This window comes from Pholcus phalangioides, unplaced genomic scaffold (assembly GCF_987345545.1).
Source record: "Pholcus phalangioides strain wild (caught in Gottingen) unplaced genomic scaffold, Ppha-v1.0 ptg000003l_1, whole genome shotgun sequence".
Classification (NCBI taxonomy): Eukaryota; Metazoa; Arthropoda; class Arachnida; order Araneae; family Pholcidae; genus Pholcus; species Pholcus phalangioides.
In genome coordinates, this window is record NW_028301596.1 from 13,054,592 (window position 1) to 13,077,649 (window position 23,058).

Consider the following 23,058-nt stretch of genomic DNA (forward strand, 5'->3'; position numbering starts at 1 on the left):
CTGTCTAGCCTGCCATCTTGTGAGCGCCGCACTATTTATAACCCCGACAGAAACTTCGAGAAATAGAACATTCTACAAAATTCTATCTTACAGTTTCCTAGTCGGCAGCACCACCGTACTGTCTGGAGGGGCGGGACTTTCTGGATTTTTCTCTACACGCCCTCCACCAATCAGGCATTTGAGCGCTTAACCGAAACCGGTGTCAGCCCCGTTGCCAACGGAAGGTTGCGATAAAGGATTGCGCCATCTATCGCCATAGTTCGTAACAATATATATAGAATTGAAACTTTTCGCAATCGAAGCAGAGTTGGGAAAGAAGAGAATAAATAAACGGACAACGCTTCTTTCCCTCGTTTATGCCCTTCTTCCTTTTCTTCGATTTTTGAATTTAAATATCTCAGTGAATATCGCACTTAGAAGCGTAGGATTTTTTTTTATAGCCTCAATAGAGACAGGAAAACAATTTCCTAATCGGGTTTTTGAGGGCAAGGTGTCCGTATAAAAAATTAATTTTCAAATTTTATTAAGTAAACAACCCCTTGCAACATTAATGACTTATTTGGGTTCTACATGTTATTCGGATACTTTTTTTCTAAGCGGGAAGTGTCTCTAGGATTAACGGTTCGCCAGTGAAATAGGGCAAGGGGAATTATGGAATCACCCTGTATATCATATATCAGTATATCGCATTTCAATTAAATTTTCCAACACGTAGTTAAGTTATCAGACGGAAACCATAAAACGGTGTCGATGTTCAATAACTTTCACTGGCCAATATTGTCGGAGCACGGTCATTACGTAACGATCGATAATACCAGAACCATGAGGTGTACCACGTCCTCGTCCCTGACTAGGATCCAGTCCTTAAGCATTTTTTCAGACCTCAGCCGAATGAGAAAGAAAAAATTTCACATTCGCCTAAGGATACTTACCAAATATTCTCTAAGAATGAGTAGATGTTTAGGATCCAAACCCATTCGGCCGACAAGACACCAAAGCGTATCACCGTGTGGGTATCCCGATGATTTCATAATTCAGTCATGTTGGAACATTGAGTTTTTTTTAATGCTATCTTGCTTGGCTTGGTGATGCATGAATATTTTGAATTGGAAATCCTTCGGCATGAATATTATGCATTTATAACGCATGCTTTTCTTCAAAAAAAACTCGATTAAGAAATAAAAATTTATTTTATTGATATTTTTTCAATACAAATAGACATTTATTTGGTCCATGAATTCATGCGTAATTGATATTCTTCCCTGTTTTGAAGGAGCTTACTGGGTGGGGCATTCCAGGATAGCGATGATGACAAACCGTTCAGTAAAAGAAAGAAACGGGGAAGTCTATTTTTCAGGAAAAAAAGAGTAAGTAAATTTCTGGATTTTCAATATTCTAACACTGTATTGCAAAATTAATGAATTTTATTGCGTAGAGTTTTTGTATCCCTTCCTGTATTATGTTAATAATTTAATTTTTGTTTGTTTGTTTTGTTTCCCAGAATAAAGAGAAGGACTCAAAGAAAGGCTCGACTCATCAATTTGTTGCAATATGCTGCAGTACAGCCGCTGTTTGCGATACTTGCAACAAAGCGCTGGCGAACAAATCAGCTATTCGATGTGAAAGTAAGTGAATAGCGTGTCTAAACTTTGTCTCTACAAATTTATCACATCAAAATACAGTTTTCTGCGTATCTGTATTTCACATCAAAGAGATTTTAACATATTTATTTATTCAATAACCGACAGTCATAATAAGCTATTTCTAAAACTCCATCAAAGTTCGAAAAATATGTGAAACGGGCACAAAACTGTCTAGCAACGATAGCATTTTGGTTTGAACAGTGACTTTTGGAAAGTTTACTCTGCCTACCATGGTTCAATCAATGCATTTTTCGACATGCTCGTACCTTTATAACATGATTCGGGCATTCTTTAATACCTAATGCATGTAGGGAAACACTGGGTGTTGCAGCCGATTCGGAATAAAATATATTGCGTCTATGCATGTAAAATAAGTTGTCTGCCATCTTTCTCTCAACCCAATTTCCCTCCTGTCCTATTCGATAAAAATGTAAAATGTAACCTCAATATAAAATTTATTGTTGTAAGATGAGCTAATATATATATATTTATTTATTTATTTAAAGAAATACATTAAACCTCTATGTTCCATGTATACACTCGGACCTCGAGATATAATGAACTCTGATTTAACAAATTCCTCGATTTAACGTGTTTAACGAATTTTTTAGAAGTTTCTGTTCATATATTTGTGTTTATTTCAACCTCAATGCCAATTTTTCTGGATTAAACGAACAAAAATGTCATCAGCTTGAAGGGAAGGATAGAACTTCATCACTTTTAATGATACTCCACCTTTCAATGTTGGGCCATCGAAAGATAAATGTGGTAACGATTGTTTGTTTCCCGACGAGTCTCAACTTCGGTTAGCTGCTCAACGAACATTTTTACTGCCTTTTTATTAGTGAATTTGACAAGGACCCAGTCATCATCCTTTGGTTCTGAAATGTTTTTTTGACATTATGTCAATGATATTTCATTCTTCTTCTATTTCGAGACGCTCATCTTTTACGTCTGTAGAAGAAGCTAGTGCTGACTCATGAGTATTACCTCTTTCTTCACATTCATACCACTGTGGATAAAACCAATGCAAATTGGTGCGGGATTAGTGTAAATGCATTAAATTCCACTTACCTCAGCACAGGGAAAACGGAGGAAAAAGTGAAACACTATAATTCCTACTTTACCAAAACATATCATGATAATATTGAAAAGACAGATAAAATAATAAGAAAGGAAAAAAATTGACACCAAAAAATCGATATTAGACTAACTCGTGCTTTCAAAAATAGTCGAAATGTAAAGTTCACAACTGGTATAATCGATATGACCAAAAACCTAACTTCTCCATGTGAAAGCTCCTTGTAACCTTGTAAGAGCAACTATCGTACCATTTACATTTTTACTGAAAAATAGAGAAAATAAGGAAGAAAAATTCCCCAAGATATCGTTCTTAGAAGCCAACTGAATTTTTCAAATCATGTGTGGCTCGACTTACCCCCGAATTTCCACTTACCTCAGTTTACCTTGTAATGTCTTTTTATTTAGTCTAATAAATTTTAGAATAATTTTATCCACATATTCATAAATCACGAAATTTTATACGTAATTTCATACAGATCTGCAACATGGTGGTTTAAATTTTCATTTATCTTGCTTGGATTTCAAGATGGTACTAAAAAGTTCCCCAATTATTCACCAGGTGGCGTTACAACTTGTAATATCGTCTTGCGCTTGTCCATATTACTATGCCCTAAATTACTCTCATGATCGTGTGTGCATTATTTCACGAGTTACTCCGGTTTATGTGGAATTACCCATGTTCTAAATTTTTCTGAATATTTATCATTTTGCTCTCGGGCATCCCAGATGATTCTGAGTGTTAGAAAATGATTATAAGAGGCTGCAGGTATGTTACAATACGAGCGATATTGAAATGGTCATAACTCGTGAACGGATGAAGTTAAAGCAATGGAATAAAATACCAGGTATACTAAGCCCACCACTCACTACAAGATTATAGCAACAGTAACGCCCCCTGGTGACAAAACTTTGAAGTTTCTCCTACTTTATCTCAACAACTAAAATAACACTTAGAATAAAATTACAACTGTTATTTGTGCAGTTTTATCCTGTGAGATAATAATACGAGTTTCGTTCGGAATGTGTACACTGACTGTAAAAAAATTAAGAAACTAATCATATTTCAGTATAATTATTAATAAAATCCTGTGTTCTAGCTAGTTTCGCGTATCGACTGAGATGCTCTGATCACTGCTAAATTTTAGTCAAAAAACACATCTTATGCCTAATTCCATTCTCAAACATTTTATATCAAGGTCTATTAAAGTATTTGTAGAGAGATATCGAAATGATTAAGGATTGGAGTACTTTCACTCGCGACCCTTGCCTGTTGTGGACCACTTCCTTCCGTATCATGTCCTAAATAATTTAAATATTCATTTTAAGGTTATAAACAAATTAAAATAACCATATTTTTGTTGGTTTTTTTTACCTTTCAATTGTGAATCGAAATATTTAAATCCCAGAACTCTGTATAGAAGCGATCTTATAAGACATTCCATATTCAAACGATTTCCATATTTAAAATACAATAAGAGAAAGTCATATCAATATATGTAACCCGATAGATAGGCTCAAGACAAAAGATTCCGATAAACCTACAAAAATATAATAATTTATTCAAAATAAATTTAAATTCCATGTGAAATTCCAAAACGTTTCTTCAAGTGTTTCCGGAATAATAAATTCTTCGGGAATCTCGTGTTATTTTGAATTTCATGAGATCGTATTTTAGAATAAACGTTTTTTTTTTTTCCCTTGGTCTCACCGATTCCTCACATAATAAAACGTTTCTCGCTTTCAAATGTAAATTTATTACGTATTGGATTTAAATATTATGAGGAGACAGAGAGAGAAAGACATCTCATAGCGCATGCGCGGTGATTGGGAAAAGTATTTCCCATGTGGGGGGGGGGGGAGAATTGATGATTATATTAAAATGAAACTTTTAAATGGATCGGGGACGGACATCGTGATCTTATAATTTTTCTGTTCTAGTTTGTCAAGTGACTGTCCATGACAATTCATGTAAGGATCATGTTCCGGATTGTAAATCAAGGGTGTCTATAGTATGTATATTTTCATTATTTTTGTGTTTAAACAGAATCAATTTATATGTTTTACGAGAGATTTTCTTTTAATATTGCCACTTCTGTAGAAATTTCAGGTAGAGAACCCGGTGATTTCGTTTTAACCACAAATAAACCCCACACGCTATTAGAGATAATGCCGTCTTAACGCAAGGGCCCACCCGGTACGGTGCCCTCGTGATAATTAAGTCTGGTTAAGATTTTCTTGAGTAAGCATGTGAATTGGTAAGTGATTCCTAGTTAGGTAGAACAGCTTCAGAAATATCACTTTGCCCGGTAGCCTACGACGGGCCAGATCGATATAATGTCATAACGTGGTTCCTCCATCTTTATTTGGTGTAGATATTGGGAGAGTTTTTAGTGCCTACTCTAAAGTTCGAAGAGAGCAGGAACTTAAGCTTGGAAAATATGGAGGATGGCAGAGTATTTTCCAACACTAATGGTTAAACAACCCGGTTATAGCATATAACTGCATGCACTACTGTTTTACAAAATATAGGGTGGTTATAAATAAACTGACGCTACTCAGACGTATGTAGTGCCAAATTCTGATAGATGTATTCATCAGATGAAAAGTGGCGATTTTTTATCACAGCCGATGGTCCAAATAACGTATTGTTACGAAAATTATGTAAATAGTCATTATTTATCATGTTTTATGTCATTTTTCGCCTGTAAATAATCATCAATGCTTTTCTATGTAAATCTCTCCAAATTGACAACAAACTTGGCAAGGCTGACGAGAACGATGATTTGGCGATGTCAAGAAAAATCATCTTGCCCGGGGCCCCCCATGATGCTCTTAAGACGCCCCCCCCCCCCGTCTGAGTAGTGTCAGTTTATTTATAACCACCCTGTACGTATTGCAGAGTGCCTCCTAAAATCCTTAGTGACACTGTATTACTGCACAATCTCGTACAATCAATTTTTTAACCAGTTCAGCTGCTTCCGTTTTCGGAACGTCGTGACTGTACCACGTTAGGTCGTCATCGCCCATACGCATGTGGTGGGAAGGAAAAATCCATATTACTCATAGGCAGGGTTTGTGTATAACACACATGCTCAATCTATCGCCCGCGATGACAAACCTAATTTTGTGAAAATGAGCTAAGTGGCGCATTTAAAAAATGTGAGATTTCTGAAGCAGATCTCTGAAGTGACCAGCGGTGCAGTTCCACATCACTTGATTGGTCCTTGACATATTCCCAGATCACTTAAGTGAACCACGACGTACTTAAAGATCATTTGAGGTGCCTGCGGCACAGGTTTAGAGTACTCAAGTGGCCCGTGGCACATTTTCAAATTATCAAAGTGTGTCCCTTTTTTAATTTCTTTCAAATTGAGTACAACACCGGTCTATCGTCATGGGCTATTTACTACCGAATGAGTTCTGCCGGAAGTGTGCATGTGTGCCTTTACTGTCTGATTGCGTATCTAGTGTTGTGCACGAATCTTTAGTGCTGCCATCAAACTATGAGAGATTAGTAATGATCAAACTAGTTTTTCAATTGACTTAGGTATCACGTGGCACATTCCCAGATCACTCAAGTGACTTGTAGCACATTTGAAGATCACCGCGGTACAATTCCAGAGCCCTTAAGCAACCCCTGCCGATTTACATATCCCTTAAGTGATCCGAGACACATTTTCAGGTCACTTGAGTATCCCGCGGCACATATACAGAATAATTAAGTGATAACCGGCACATTACAGAACCGGCACTCTGGTAACCTACGTGCTGTTCTAGACCACTCAATTAAGTGTCCCGCACTCTTCTAAAGGTTGAACACCCTTGGTGTATAACCTTAGAGGAGGTACAGAAGTAGAAACAGGGAAACTTATTTCTTCCGTTCACATTACTATTGAACATTGAAAGACCGGACACACCCTGCTCCCCATCTCAAGGAGATATCGAAGCGTTCCCGAACGAGTGGTGCATCCTCACATTACTATTGGCAAACGCTGTTTTGTTGTTTCCTGGAGGTGGTAGTGTTTCTGTACCTCCTCTAAGAATTCAACTGACCCGCTGCGTATCCGTTAATCGCCTTAATCCATTTCTTCATGATATTTCTACAGCACAATGTTGCGCTATTGAAAAAATAATCAAATAACTATGTGCATTTGCTTCATGTTGTGATAAATGCTCGTTTTTATCTCTGCAGATGCAGTCGCCTACCTCAAAGGACAAAAGTAGCGTGCCTTTACTACACGTATCTTTAGGTGAGAAGCATATTTACTACTACTACTACTACTGTTGTATGTCAATTTTTGTAACATTTATTATATATGTACGGGATTTGGTCCAAAGTTCTATGAGAAGTGTGTCACATTGCATGCACATCAGTTTAATACTGACACTCCCACTCCTGACTTATTTGACCATGAAATACTCTGTCCTTTAAGTATTACATCTTGCAATGAAATATGCACGGGGGTGATTTCATAATTCCCCCCCCCCCTGCCGCATTTTACTAGCGAACCGTTGATTCTAAAGGCATACTTCCAATTAGAAAAAGTATCCAAATAACGTATATGATACGTCATTCGTGTTGCAAAGGGTTGCCTATAAAATCAATTAAAAAAGTTGTTACCACATCTATTCTCAAAATAGTTGGAAACGTTGCTAAGTGTAATATTAGCAGATGTATTAGGATTCAAAAATCGAGGGGAAATTGGGAAAGAATAGCATAAATAAGAGAAAAAAAAAGCGTTGTCCGTTAGTTTATGCTGTTCTTTCCCAACTTTTCTCGGATTTTTTAAATTCTAATATCTCAGCGAATATTGCACTTAGAAACGGGGAATTTTTTCTTGGCCTCAAGGAAGACAGGGCAACAGCTTTCGCATTGGGTTTTTGAAAACCATGGTTTTCTTATAAAAAAAAAATAATTTTTATATTTTAATAACTGTACAATCCATTGCAACATGAATGACGTATCTGAGTTGTACAGGTTGTTTGGATATTTTTTTGCTAATTGGAAGTATGTCTCTAGGATCAACGGTTCCCCAGTAAAATGCGGCAAGGGAAATTATGGAATCATCCTCCTCACTCCTTATATTTACTAGCGCCCCAGGGGTAGTCGAAATCTTAACTGCGATTGCCTCACCTTCAATGGTTTCTCGGACAGTTTCCAAGAGAAATGCGGTACAACATTATGAATAATCATTATGCATTCAGACATAACGGTTCGGCTGCATAAACATCACAAAATATATGATTCTCCGCGAAATATTGGACGGAATTCCGAGAATGCATCCCAGAGAATGGGTGCATATAAGGTATCTCCGATACATTCTCTTCTTAGAGCCATTAAAAGGAAATGTCGCATCCCCACGAAATTCCTTACCTGCCGCGAAGTCGCGGTATGGAATTTTCAACAGTCACGTGCTTTTGAAAATCAATCCAAGATGGCATTTCTAGTTTCAAATAGAGGCATACCCCTTTTCAGCGTATTTTATTTATCCTTGAAACTGAACTTAAAATTAGTGGTAAATATAAATTTAAATCTTGATTGTAGAAGAGTTTGCGAATTTCCAACGTAATTCCATGGAAGCCTCTTAATTATGCCTTTACTCTCATTAACGGAACTCAGACAATGGATATGGTTCGAAAAATGCTGTTGTAAATAAGCTTTTGAAACTACACACAGAATAGAACATCTCTCTCTCTCTCTCTTTCTGCTCTGAAAAAAACAAAACTTCACTGGAAATATTTGAAAAGAATCATTTTTTTTCTTTTCTTATCAATCTTTGGTTCGTTATTCGAAAAAGAAACCAGAACCCGTTGCTTTTGTCTATTATTTTCCAGGAAAGAAACTATTGGTCTCTCATTAATGCTTTTCCCTAATGATTTTTCTTTTCCCTTGGTTTTCACTTCAACAAAAACTTCTTGTTTTTCAAGCGAAATGACGGAAGAATCTATAGATTCTTTTCTAGTTCATTTCGTCCTTTATGAATGTGCCCAATACTTCTTCTTTTTTGGAATCTTCACTGGTTTACCATAATCAGATCTTTGATATTTCTGAATAGAATTTTTGGGACTTGAAACAATGAATCAAAGGCTTGACACGTATAAGGATTCGCATCAATTGTCTTTTTTCTTCTTCCTATTTTAAAGTACAGTATCTACGTATCCTGTGAGTTTGACTCCTTGTTCTCATGATTATAATAGTACACAACCTCAGGCCCGAGCGACAAATGCGGCCCACCAAGGGATTCCATCCGTTCCTCGAAAACTGTTCTTATAGAAAAATATCAATACACACAGCGTGATAAATACCTGAGCGGACCGTATTTTCTTCTCAAAAATACGGAAAATTGGAATCGATATAGGATATCGTCATTTATCACCAAAAAAAAAAAACTTGTCAAATGTAATTAAAGTTGCCAATGGCAGCCAGAATAATTGTCAAAGCTACATGTTCTGAATCAGTAGTTGGAGAAATAATTCCAAGAGTAAAAGAAAGGAATAATTTCAAGAATTAAACGAAGTAATGATTTCAAGAATTGAAGGAAGGGTTAATTTCACGAATTGAAAAAAAAGAGAATTATTTCAAGAATTTAAGAAAAAGGTAATTTCTATAAAGAAATAATTTCAAGAATTAAAGAAATTAATAATTTAGTTAATCTCGCTCTCAGTAGCAAAGAAAGAATAGTGAAAAGTAGTGAAAAAGGTTCTTCGAATAATTCCACATCAACAAAAGCTCAAACCAGTTGGTCAACGACCTAACTAGCACACCACCCTTCTCAAAAATCTGGCGACATTTCCTACAATAATTTTTTTTTTCCCCATCGGCATTTGTCTACAACAGCGAGTAACTCCCGCTATAAGGAGTATTTTCACTATTCTTTCTTTGCTACTGATGAAGGAACTCTGTATAGTTCCGAAACGCGTTTAGCCGTGGTTCTTTTTTTGCAATTTTGGGTCTACACACGTTGGTCTTTCCCTAGTAAAGCCACGTGTATTTATTAACAGGTTATCGTTGCCTGTTACATCCTCTATGCACATTTTCATGTAACTAGATTGATTTCATTGAAAGAAGTACGGTAGATACTACGGAATAAATAATAATAAATACGGAATACTCTTTCGGGACCTTGCCTATTCTCTCCACAAACTTTGTCAAAATAGGAAGAAACCACTACTAACGGCTGACATTGCTGAAAAATTGTCAAAAGATTGGAAAAAAGTGGACTGTTGCAAATCGCATTGAAGTAAAATGTATTTCACGGAAAAATTATGGCAAATAATGTAAGATGAACATTTAGTCATATTCACTGTTATATACAATTTATCACTAATAAAAATTAAGTTGAATTTATTCAATTGAGTTTCGTTTGAAATATTTAAGAAAAAACTAGACAATTTTCCAAAATAATAAAAAAAAGGCGAGTCAACCAAAATATGGATTGTCATCCTGTGTATAACCCTTGCTCATGTCTTATTTGCATGAACCAAACTGTATGATGTGATCATGTTCTTTTCAGGCCGCATACGCTATCCTGCACGATATCGACATTTATTAGGCCCAGTCTCCTTAAGCATGACTGATTTAGGTTTGTTTTGTTTCGTTGTTTTTTTTTTGGTTCTAATTTTTGTTTATTTCAACTATTTATTTTGGGTGCTATTTATAATTTTATTTCCCTTTATTTCCATTTTCTTCGATATTTTCTGTAAGGAATCATCATCATTATTATTTATTTCATCATCCCTCGCAATCAACCGGTTGTAAAATAAATAATGAATTAATCGTGGAAAAAAATCGATTTCATTGGATAATTAGAAAATTGTTTTAATCGGAATTTCTACCATCCACATTGTTCTTTAAGCAGTGTTTTAATGTGTGAGAAAATAATTAATATTTAATTACTTCTCTGATTTGAAGAAATTAGGGCTCTGAAAAACATAATTGAGCGGGGAAACAGTTTGCCTCGAAAGTTTATAAAGCCTAAAAGGATTATCGTGCTGATGAAAATGTTAACAATAATTATTATTTTAACAGTTAATAATTTATCGTCTCGCAACTATTAGCAAGCGGCAAATCCCAGCAGCCAAGAGAGAAAAGGCTCAGCGTCGGGAGCAACAGCCGCCCTCAGAGCTTAACTATGATCGTAAGTTCTAAGTGAATATTGTATTTGAATATTATATTAAAGTAAACTATCATCACACGCATATAGTATTTCTAGATTTTTAACGATGTGTTTGTTAATATATAATTGATAGGTTTTTTCTTTTTCCCTAAGAATTAGGAAATAATTTGTTATTTTTTTCAGAAGTTGTAATTTTAATAAAATAATTGGCAAACGTAAAAAAAATATATATGTATTAATTCTATACGTAGCCAACAAATGGCAGCACATCTAAAAGTACCTGATTTTTTTTATCAATAGCAATTTTGACATGAATGTCGCTCTCCACTTGTTAATACAAGATATACAGAAGACTGGATGTTGTGAAGATATTTATTATTATTATGTCCATGAGCTATTAGTTGATCGGTTTCACCGTCCATTGCACGGTTCCGTTCGGCATATATATGCTCTAGCGAAGGAAAATCTCTATCTCCTCTGTAGCTTAGTGGTCAGAGCACTCGTCCGGCAATCGAGGGACCCGGGTTCGACTCCCGGTAGAGGCAGAGATGAGTTTTTTCCTTCCTTAAAAAATTAACATCTCAAATAATAAATATCTTCACAACATCCAGTCTTCTGTATATCTTGTAATAGCAATTTTATTATACCCGGGGGGTGTCACTGTGCGCGATCACAGCTAGGGAGTTGAGGTTTGTCTGCTGTCGTTGTCAGACGTGTATATATGCCTTTACAATGGTTTGTCACACTTTTAATTCTGTTATCATAACAGTTTATTCCTTTATAACGGTTTGTAACTATTCCAAACCTCCCAGTAATTGAAAAAAGCCCGGGAAGAGCGCCGTTCATTTCTGCTAGCCTATATACAGGGTATCCTGTAAGTGCTAATGCGGCCTTTATCTCCTCAACCACCCATCGTAGAGGCATAGTTTCAATTTAAAAAATGCTTAAAAGGTGTTTGAATAATCATCGCTGTACAAGCTGGGCGTATTACGTCGCTAACAACAGAGAACAACAATTACGACGACAAAACTGGGAATAAAAATGTTCAACGCCAGCTGATGAAGTCAATGCTTGCCTCAAATCATCAACACTCTGGCACGAAGTTAAAAAATTATCATTATCCACTAACATGCGAGTTCAACTGCAAAATGACTCAGCACTGCTATCATTTTCACGTCGGTTGATCAAACTTGGCAATGGAAGAATTCCCGTAGAGACCCAAGCACTGGACTCATTACGTTCCCAAATGGATTTCGCCAGTTGTTATACTCAGTTCAAGAACTTGCAGACAAAGTCTTCCCAAACATTCAACAAAATCACCGAAACCATGAGTGGCTTTGTGAGAGAGCGATTCCGGCATCGAAAAATGACAGTGTGAACAAAATCAACGAAAAAATCCTAAAAATTATTCCGGGAGACTCCACATCTTACAAATCGGTTGACACTGTCACAGACAGTTCTGCATTCTGCAGAATTTCTGAACTCTTTGGATACTCTGTGTGTGCCACCACACAATTTGACACTCAAAGTAGGAGCACTTATAATGCTTTTAAGAAATTTGGAGACACCGAGACTCTGCAATGGCAGCAGACTCTGCGTGCACATTTACATCATCGAAAACCGATTCTAACTGGATGTGCCAAAGGAGAAGACGTCTTCATTCCACGTATGGGGTCATTCAAGTATTACGTCAGCATCTGGAGGGGGAGGGGGTTTTGGATTTGCTGACTTTTGATGACAAGGGGGGGGGGGGTTTGAAAGTTGCTTACGTCATCAACCACCTCTTTTTGAACACATGAAATATTCTAAGCTGCTGACGAAATTTTGCTGACAGGGGAAAGGGGGGGGGGGTCAGTGTTTTGATGACTTTTGCTGACAAGGGGAGGGAAGGGGTCAAAAATGGCTGAAAATCTGCTTACGTAATACTTAAATGGCCCCTATCTCAATTATCACTAAAGAAATGCCATTCACTTTATAGCGATTACAGTTCCCGATTCGTTTAACTTTTGCCATGACAATCAACAAAGCGCAAAGCCAGTCGTTAACAGTGGCAGGTATCAACCTGCTTGAGCCCTGTATTTCTCACGAACAGCTTTTCGTCGCCTGTTCGCGTGTTGGTAATCCCAAAAATTTGTACATCTACACACCTCAAGTTTTTAATTAAAATATTTTAAAATAAAAGTAATTTTTTCTTATTTGATGCAGAACTTTTTTTAATAAGAAATAATTAATAAGCTATACGTATATAAATTTTTTACGGGACGGGCAACGTTGCCTAGTATCAGCTAGTTAAATATATATTTGACTGTAGCTAGTAGGGGTGCACAGTAACGTCTGCTTATACATCCCTCCAAGCAAATGTTGGATCCCACGTATTACGTTTAATATTGTGCGAAAATAACCAGTCTAAACTAAGATTGTAATACATGTTATTTCAGCGTTTGGCAATAAATATATTCAACCAATTAACCAACTCTCTCTCCGTTGCATAAATTTAAATTAATCAGAGCAATCATAACATATACTGTATAATTGTGTACAAAAACACATCATTATGTTCTGTATTAATCTATGTTAATTGATTCAACTCATTTAGGTATCTTCAGCTGATGTCTCTAGGTCAGGGACGCCACCATCTAGGTAGATATACATGTTTAATTAATTTAATTAATTAAGATATACGAAATTTGCGTTAATTAAAAGAAATTAGGAGCTGAGTTAATTTAGTTCATTTGTAATTGAAATTTTGAGTGGATGATGAAGGGTCGTTTTTGCCTTCATTAGTGCGTGATAGCAAAGAGTTTTTTGATTATCGTATTAGTATTATACTATTATTATTGCATTGGTGTGTATGAGAATTCGGGATCGAAATGCAGATTACATTTAATTCAGTATTCTTCCTCAGTCGAAGTGAGTCAACTATACACAAAAATGTCCCATAAACACACACACACACACATGAATAGTTTAAAAATTCATAAAAAATTGAAGGAATTAGCATACTTTAATGCAGTTCGCTGAAAAGTTGTTCTCTCGAAGAAGGATTTTCTTCCGATACAGAAACAAAATTAGTTTAAATTTTTATCGATAGAGGGACCTGCCCGAAAACAAATCACAGAATTTCGGACCTGAACGTTTTTAAATCTCTTCTGTGCCCGAAACGTTTGTAAAGTTTCAGGCTGCGGTTCGTGTGACTAAGGTTAAAAAAAAAACTTCTATAATAGTATTTTATCTACCAATTTCAACATCACAATGAAAACGCTATGCAAGAGCCAGTTACAGGAAAATTTAGAAATGAGTTGGCAGTTGACAAACTGCAAATAGTAAACCCTTGCATTTTAATAGGACTCTGATATTCATGTTTCCAGTGATTTGCTTTTGTGTCACGCATTCTATCAACAAAAATGTCAACCAAATTTTTTTCTGTACCAAAAAACCTTCCTCCTTAAGACTAACTTTTTCCCACGCCGCATTCAAATCCTATTCCTTAAACTGTTATGAATTTTAAACTACAGTATATTTTCGAATTTATTGAACACTGTATGAGAAAATAATAAATAATTATTCATTATTTTTTATGAGTTGATATATAAGTTATAATTTATATATAGTCTAATACCTTAAGTACTATTGCAATATATGTCACATCACAGAGATAACATACGAGCATGGCATACGCTAATCTCTATGAAATCAAATATGCACATTTGATATGTGAAACGACGGAATAGAATTACGTACTGTATATCACGGTTTAGGTCATTGTGTCAAATTGCTGGCTGGGTGCTTAAATTAATTATATACGTGCATCACGTTGACGTATTAGAAATCATGTTGACTCTTAGGAGAACTTACACATCTTAGACTGTATTATGAAAACATGGCTGGTAATGTTTAGCTATTATTACTAACCTTATGCTTTTGCTTTGTGTTGAAAATACGCACTAGGTATAGATGCTTGGTTCTTCATGAGAAATGCTTTCTTGAGAGTGTGTTTGTGTCTATTTTTTTTCTTCTTCTAACGCTTCCTATATAACCGATGGGTTCTATTCTGTAGCACTTCACGCAAGAATTTCGCCCCGAGTGGCTATTCGCAGTGGCGTAGGGTAGCCACTAAACTTGGGGTCAAGTAAGTCATCAAATTTGCCTTTGTGTGAGCGTGCACTGTGCAGTTAATGCGGGATTGCTAGCCATTTTTTTGTTTCAATACTTAGAGCATGATTCCCTACCTTTAATGATGCACTAGCATGATTTATTTTATTTATTTTTTTAATTTGTATGGGACTGTATACAGGGTATACACAGTCAAACCTTGTTGGAAATCTCAAGGAACTTAATAAAAGTAGGGGTGACGCCATAAGTTTGGGGGGGTCTTCAAACTTTTTGCTGTAACACAGCTGCCTTAAGCTCCCATAATCTGCACACGTTTTCCTTCTCTGAGATTACAAAATCTTTACAAGCTTCTCTTCCCCGAGCTCCCATAATCGACACACACTTCCGTTCATAACAAAATCTTCACAAGCACCCCTTCCCCTGAGCTTCCATAAGCTACATATGCATCCCTTCTCTGCGTTTCAGAAATCGGCACATGTTTCTTTTCTCTGAGATTCAAAAATCTTGACAAGCTTCCATTCCCCTTAGCTCCTATAATCCACACACACACGCTTCCCTTCTCTGAGTTGCCAGAACCTGCACGTTTCCCTTCTCTGAGCTCCAAAAAAGCTTTACAGATTTCCTTTCCCTGAGGTCTCGAAATCTGCACACACCAGCCTTGAGTTTCTTGAATGTGGACTCGACTTCTCATGCCCCATTTCCACCAAACTATTGCCTACAACCTATAACTTAATACGCTCAGGTGTCTGCCAAAAGAAACTTTCACTCCTCTCAAGGGAGGCTTGCTGCATTATTCGTCACAGAGCTGTACCACAAACTGCTGGGATACTCGACCAGAAATAGATTTTCCCTGGGCACTCCTTCACGCTTGGGGCCACGGAAAAAACTGTTCTCAGGCTGCCCTGTTCAGTTATATTCCTGCCCTGTCATAAGGAATGAATTTTAACTACGAATGATTTCGAGAGGTTTTAGACCTGCCGAATAACACTGAGCGGATACACAAAAGCTACTACAGTGGAACTTCGTTCATACGACGTGCAAGAGGGCGAGTCAAAAGGCTTATACTGCTTTCAAACTTGACAAAGTGATATTCAATGGTTTTGTAAGAACAGCCAGGCAAGGAAAGCACCACAGCAAAAGGACATTCTACAGCACACGATTCAAATAACTTACTGCCTATGTGCACCGTATGCGTCTCTTATCAACAGACCTGTACTCTCCAAATGCTTACAATGAACTTTATTACCCTCTGGAGATAACTCTGAAAACATGAGAAAAAATTCCGAAAGGACATACGGCCGTCAAAACAACTGAAACCTGTTTCTCTTGCGGTTCGCCGCGTCTGCGTATTCTCAAAAACAAGCAATAAACAAATAACTTAAGTGTCCACTCTAAATGGCCAACAGCCAGCTGAATGGCTATTTTCGTTTCGTGAGCAATCACCCTAAAATTTATAGCTTCTGGGGCAATATGCAAGAAGAACTGATGCAGCAACGCGTTTTTACTGTATACAAAAGTCGTGTTCATGTGATGGATATAAATAACGGTTTTTTTTTCAAATGATTCGGAGTTCGAGTTTTGAAGTAAAAACTAATAATTGAGATTTGGCTTCTAATAAATGAATCATTTTAACACATTAAAATGTATAGAAACCAATTGCGACCGAAACCAAACGTCGTATGAACATTCAAGTGGTATAACTAAGCGACGTATAAACGAAATTCCACGCCGCTGTGGTGGCCGAGTGGTTATAGTGACGGACTCGCGATGCGAGGATCCGGGTTCGAACCCCACAGTGGTGGTCGGCTGAAGTTGGTTTTCTGTGGTTCCCAACTTCAAGGCGCAAATGCGAGCCGATCTCCCCGTTAAAAAGTCTCGCCAACGATAAATCATTTCAATCATAACACTTCACTCATATCAAGGAAACAGTTATTTTCTGGATATTATGCCGAGGCGAGCTCGGAAAGAAGAGTCATCACGTCTCCGCCGGGACACGAACCCAGGCCCTCTTGCATACCGGGCAAGCATGCTACCATCTACACCACTGGAGAGACATGACCTGAAGTAGAGGCATTAGTAGCCTCTCTTAACTTCAGGAAATGGCCCCCGGGTGGGACGGTTTAGAGAGATATAGATGGCTTCTTTCTCAGCCAGAGATATCAAGGAAACAGTTATTTTCCGTATATTATGCCGAGGCGAGCTCGGAAAGAAAAGTCATCACGTCTCGGCCGGGACGTCTGATGACTTTTCTTTCCGAGCTCGCCTCTGCATAATATCCGGAAAATAACTGTTTCCTTGATATCTCTGGCTGAGAAAGAAGCCATCTATATCTCACTTCACTCATAGTTAGAAAAACTGGTGGCAGATGGCAGCACTACACATAACAAGCATTACAGAGAAACAAAAAACTTCACGTCAGGTTTCACTACACGTACATGCACATTCCCGCATGTACCGATTCGTTGGGGGTTCCGCGGGGGGGGGGTGCATGTGTGGTGTAGAAGTAGTAGGTAGGGCCTCCAAAAAATGGCTCGGGGATCCATGATGTTCTTAAGTCAGCCACCTCGTTGGGCAATTTGCCTGTTGTGGCGTTGTATTTGTATTTGTAATTTGTACAAGAGGCTGCAACTGATTTGAGAAACTGTATGATGAGATTTTACTGAGTGAAATAAGCATAACCAATAATAATTAGCCATGGAGATACGTCAGAGGGGATCATGTCACAGCCTACAGTTCAGCTTGTATTCGTGTTGCATGGAATGTTTCAGTTTTTAATTTTTTTTTTTTTTTTGTAGCTGATATGCTTTATTCATAGCTCAACGTGAGATTAACGAGCATGCGCAGTAGTTAGAACTTTTTATTTTCTTCTATGAATCACGTTTTATTTTCTCATCGAAATTATATTTCCTCTCTTCCTTGCTAATGAATTATGTGATATCATACATATTTTTCTTATTATACAGTCGGTGCTCGATTTTAAGAACCAAAAATTCATACGTTCTCACGAACTGGACTCTAGTCTCGAACGACCTGCCATAGAACGAATTAATGTTGGAAGCAGCCCCCTTCATTTTAAGAACCCTATTTTATATTTACTATTAATAGCGCAAATAGTCGGAGTTACATATGTAACATTTTTTACACGCGTGCAAAAAAAACAAAAAACAAATATAGTTTGGTTTTACATCGCTTTTATTTATTTTTTTTATAGAAAAAATAGATGGCGTCGTTAGTTATTTATTTTTTTATCAAAATATATATATATATATCGCCAAGGGGCTTTTGTGGTAACAAACCCATTTCCTCCTACTCCTGCAAGCAAAGCAGGAAAAATTGAGTAGAACAAATTCATTCGCCACCTATACATTAGTTTAGGTATTTTAAAGCATCAATATTAATTGAAATTGTTAATAGGTGGTTTAGTTCACCTTTTTTGAAAGATGGGTGCAATTTATATAAGTGTTGTTCTACATTTTCACAAACTAGTTCTTCTTTAAATATTTTTACAGTATTTTTATATTTATTATTAAATTCATCAAGGTTCCATCAGCGTAATCTTTAGTTCAAATAATTAAATACTTTTCGTTTCTAAAAGGAATAAGTTGAAAAATTGAATCAGCATTTTGCTCAAGGTACTCTACAAAATCCCCTACCCACGAAAACCTCCCTTTCACAGGCTGCCTTTTTTAGTATTTGTCTAACCCCTCGCACAGGCTCATAAATTGTATCTGAATGAACGGTCCCTGATTTTATTGTAGCTCTATAGTTTCGCACTTTTGTGTAAATATTCATACTTGCATACGTTACTTTGAACCTCGTATTCGAATGCAAAGGTCCTCTACTTTACCGCACACCAACTCCGGTCATATATCGCCATACGGCAATTTCCAACCAGAGGAGTTGGATGGGAAATGAAGGCTCCATCCATCGGTGGTTGGAACCAGAAGTTAGTTTAAAGTCGTTTCCCGAAGAACTAAAAAAAAAACTTTCCGATTTTTAAAAAAAAATTTCAACGAGTCCATACTGCTATAGAAGCGAGCAGTGATAAAATAGTTGAGGTTTACATTTGTTTGGTTGGAGGACTAAATCACTTTGATAATATACTTTGCGTTCTATGCGAAAATATCTCAGAGGATTGTGAGACCAAAAATCAATTTCATGACTAGTTCTGTTCATTCGTTAATATTAGAACGAAACGATCTAAAAGATAAAGTAGCAATTTTCTACGATTTTATAACCTGACGGCAAGAAATAGAGCTTCGCTTACGACGAGAAGTCCGTTATGACGATAATTTTCCTCGTGGTTGTGAACTGTCGTTTTACCACAATATCAAAAAGAAACGAACAAAAAATATATACAATAGAATTTTTTTTTTTAAAAATACATTCATTAAAATGTGCTCCGTTCACACGAACTTTTTATTTTAACGTACTACCGGTTCGTAAAAACGAGCGCCGACTTTAATAATTATGCTGTTGTATTGATTTTAATTTTCAATATTTGAAGCAAAATCATTTCGGAAGAGAAGGAAGCTGAGCCACACGAGGAACCGAATACGAAGTGAGTTCTAGTTACCAAACATTTTCATTCTGAGCCTATGCAAAGATTCCGAAATTCTCTTTGATATTTGAGAATGTTCCGGAGCTCATAAATTTTCCAATTAACTAAATTTCTTTTATTTCTTTCATTGACTTGTTTTTTAATTACAGCTTGGTGGAGATTAACTCCGCTTCTTTGGAATCGTTGGAAGAAGGTACGAAAGTCCCGCTTGATTTTAATTAAATTATGTAATATTTAAAGCCAATTAAACGGTTTGTGATGGGGATTCTCTATTGATTTTTCAAATACAAAAATAAATACAACGCCACAACAGGCAAAATGTTGTTTCGAGGTGGCTGAGAAATTTTCCTGAATAAGATATTTTCTTTTTATAGGTCAAGATATCAGTGACGTAGAAGACGATACTATGTCGCAGCTTATGGATGACGAGCCGGATACGTGGAATACTAGCGTCGATAAGAAAGTATGTAACTCTATTAACATTATAATGTTTAGTTGAACTCCATGCACAGGCTGTCTCATATTGCTTTCACTGAAGATGTCTATGTAACCGTTGTCTTTAGAAACATGGTAAGATGCTCGTCTACCACCGTGAAGGTTGCCGTCAGGTGCCAAGTTCGATCCCGGGGAAGAAAGAATATACGGGAGAAAGGGTACCTTCATTTTCCAACCCAACTCTATAACGACAGTAAATTGCAGCGTTAGCGATGGGGCCGGAGTTGATGTGCGTGGAGAAGTAGTAATGTCGTCGCATTATATATATTCACTCATATAAATCCTATTTCTTTATCCTCTTCCGTAGGTCATCAAAAAATTGAAGGAGAGAGACGTGAAAAGGCAAGAAGCTATTTATGGTAAGTTACATTGGTATTAATATGTATTTATTTTAATTTAAAAAAAATGTATTTTTTATCTATCAAAACTTTCGAAAATTTAGTTTTGTCATCTTCTTATCTTAACTGGACTCAAATACCAAGTCAGGACCACAACAAACGAATTTCCCTTCGAGGGATGAATCCGTGATGGCCGGTGAATACCCTGAAATTATATATAAAAAAACATTATATAAATTAAGTCATTAAAACTGAGACGTTGCTTAACAAGAGACGTTGCAAAAATTTATTAATAATTAAAGAATTTTCAGGAAGGAAAAAAAAATAAAATTTCAGCACCGCAATAGTCACTGCTTCTTAATCATGTTAAAACGTTTCACTTTCAATGTCGACCTGAATCCTCTTGAAAACAGTATACGTATATCTAAGATATGAAGAACGTTATTGATTGAAGCACATGATATTTTCATTTCACTCAGATAATCCGAGTGAATGTTATAAGATATGTAGAGGTAAAAAAAAAATGTAGTGCATATACCTGGAATATTTTGAAAGTTATAAGAAATTTGTTTTATGTGTGGTTTTCAATTTATTAAACAAAGAAAGCATAGCCTAAACGAATTTAACGGCGAGTTGGAAATCTATAAGAATTTCTCCGTTTATAACTTTGTTTATAGTTTTACAATCATTATTAACTTAACTTTTTTAGTCGATTTTGGCGTATAAATTCGCACAACTGGTAAATTTAGCTTCATATTTGAAAACGCTGCTCTACAAATATTGGCATTTTCGAAAAACCTTTTATTGACAAAACGTAGCACGTGCTGTCGTCATCGTTGAACCATTTATATGGACGCTATATTGAAATTTCGATCCCGGTCGGAACATTTTTTAAAAAACAAAAAAGGTTTGAGCCTGTCAATAAGCGTTTTTGAATACTGTCACTACACAATTCACAATAAGTTGTACGCATATGGTATCGGTAAATGTCATTTTCGATATATATTTCTTTCTCTTTCTTTTGAATTTCACATTTTTTATATGTTAATGATTGAATTTTTTTTTGTTTTGGATGCATCTAGAATTCATCATGACAGAGAAACATCACTGTTTAACTCTGAAAGTCATGCAAAAAGTGAGACATCAATCAATGATTATTTTTTATATTTTCTTAACATAATGTCTGAATATGATTTATTTGATGTTGACTTTTTCTCGTGATTGTTATGGATATCAAAATTTTTAAAAACATTATATTGGTTATATATACGTAAGTGATTCCAGTGGAGATTCAAATTTTGTGTAATGACGAGTATTTTTTATGCAAAAACATAATTTTTTTTAACATTTTTCACAAATTGATATTTATTCATACAAAAAAAACATGATTCTCATATGCATGAAAACGGAAACCTTCATATAAGGCATAATGTGAACTTAATAGAAATTTTTGGATTGGATGGAGTAACTGTATACAAAGGTTTTTTTAACAACCTGGTTGTTACGAAGATGAATTTTTTTGGAAAGAGAGAAAATTCAACTGCTCTTGCGGGAAATCGAACCCACGTCCTTTCATTTTCCCAGGTGAAAGCACTAGACTGCAAAGGCAACGAATCTGTCAATCTTTCCTTGGAGCTCGTGTGCACTGAACGGGAACGTACATGGACGGCCGGACCTGACTCGGGCCAAGCAGGCGGAAAATGAAAGGACGTGGGTTCGATTTCCCGCAAGGGCAGTTGAATTTTTTCTCTTTCCAAAAAATCCATCTTCACAACAACCAGGTTGTTAAAAAAAACATTCGCATGTTAAAAGCGGAGATTGACGTAATCCTTGCATGTATACCGTATTTCTTGTTTTCAGCGTTAGAATTAAACAAATTGGATGTGAAAAACTACTGGTCCGCAGACATCATGACTGGTCCGATAAACGAAATCCGTTCTGAATAATAAATTATTTTCCTAAATATTTCATCATTTAAAAGAGTGATATACTACTGAGGGGTGCAAAAATCTGCACAAGACACTTAGAGAATTGCGGTCAAACTTTATTACTTAAACCACAACTGTACAGTTTTTTGGGGCTTTATCGAAAAACAAGGCTAGGATTACACTATAAAAGTTTGATTAAATCACTTTTATAAAACTTGAAAATTCCAGCTAATGAAGCTCATAGGTTGCATCCGATAATCTTACTGGTTAAATTTTCAAATTTTATAAAAGAACTTTTAGAAAACTTTTATAGTGTAATCCCGGCCTTACAAACTTCAGAAATTGAATATTCTCGAAACTAAATCCGTTTTGATATTTTTGCGATGCCTTTCGAACAAATACGAGTTGAGGAAACACATATTCATATTTGTTGTTTGAGAAATCATCCTTCAGCTGAGTAAATACACTAAATTAAAGTAATTTTAGGGTCGTTTTGAATTCATTTAACGACGCGTGTTTGCATTGCGTAGGTGTTTTCTCGAGGGATGATGAAGGAACTGAATTTCAGCAAGGAAAGAATAGAGAGGATATTCCCGTGTTTGGAGGAACTTTTAGATATTCACGTCTCGCTTTACGCTAAGCTGAGGCAGAGACAGAAAGAAGACATCGTAGTTTCGGCAATAGGAGACATCTTACTGGAACAGGTAGATAAATTCCTTTCGGTTTTCTCTTTTACCTACCATTAGTATTAAGTCGAGTCAGTGAACACACTCGATCTTC

The 23,058-nt window shown here is 36.3% G+C and overlaps 1 protein-coding gene across 6 annotated transcripts in view; it reads left to right on the forward strand.

Annotated features, from left to right (window-relative positions):
- LOC149088113 (uncharacterized) overlaps positions 1–23,058 on the forward strand; it is a 156,602-nt gene that overhangs the window by 114,935 nt on the left and 18,609 nt on the right. For 4 of the 6 annotated variants that reach the window (XM_089244535.1, XM_089244569.1, XM_089244543.1 and 1 more), the window contains 14 exons: positions 1,274–1,367; positions 1,502–1,625; positions 4,665–4,735; positions 6,919–6,976; positions 10,241–10,309; positions 10,785–10,864; positions 13,440–13,483; positions 14,901–14,972; positions 19,464–19,517; positions 19,667–19,710; positions 19,892–19,980; positions 20,320–20,371; positions 21,433–21,485; positions 22,809–22,982. In XM_089244535.1, coding sequence (XP_089100661.1) covers positions 1,274–1,367; positions 1,502–1,625; positions 4,665–4,735; positions 6,919–6,976; positions 10,241–10,309; positions 10,785–10,864; positions 13,440–13,483; positions 14,901–14,972; positions 19,464–19,517; positions 19,667–19,710; positions 19,892–19,980; positions 20,320–20,371; positions 21,433–21,485; positions 22,809–22,982 — 1,078 coding nt within the window. The remainder of the gene's footprint in view (positions 1–1,273; positions 1,368–1,501; positions 1,626–4,664; positions 4,736–6,918; positions 6,977–10,240; positions 10,310–10,784; positions 10,865–13,439; positions 13,484–14,900; positions 14,973–19,463; positions 19,518–19,666; positions 19,711–19,891; positions 19,981–20,319; positions 20,372–21,432; positions 21,486–22,808; positions 22,983–23,058) is intronic. The other 2 variants (XM_089244561.1, XM_089244552.1) reach the window with 2 other exon arrangements.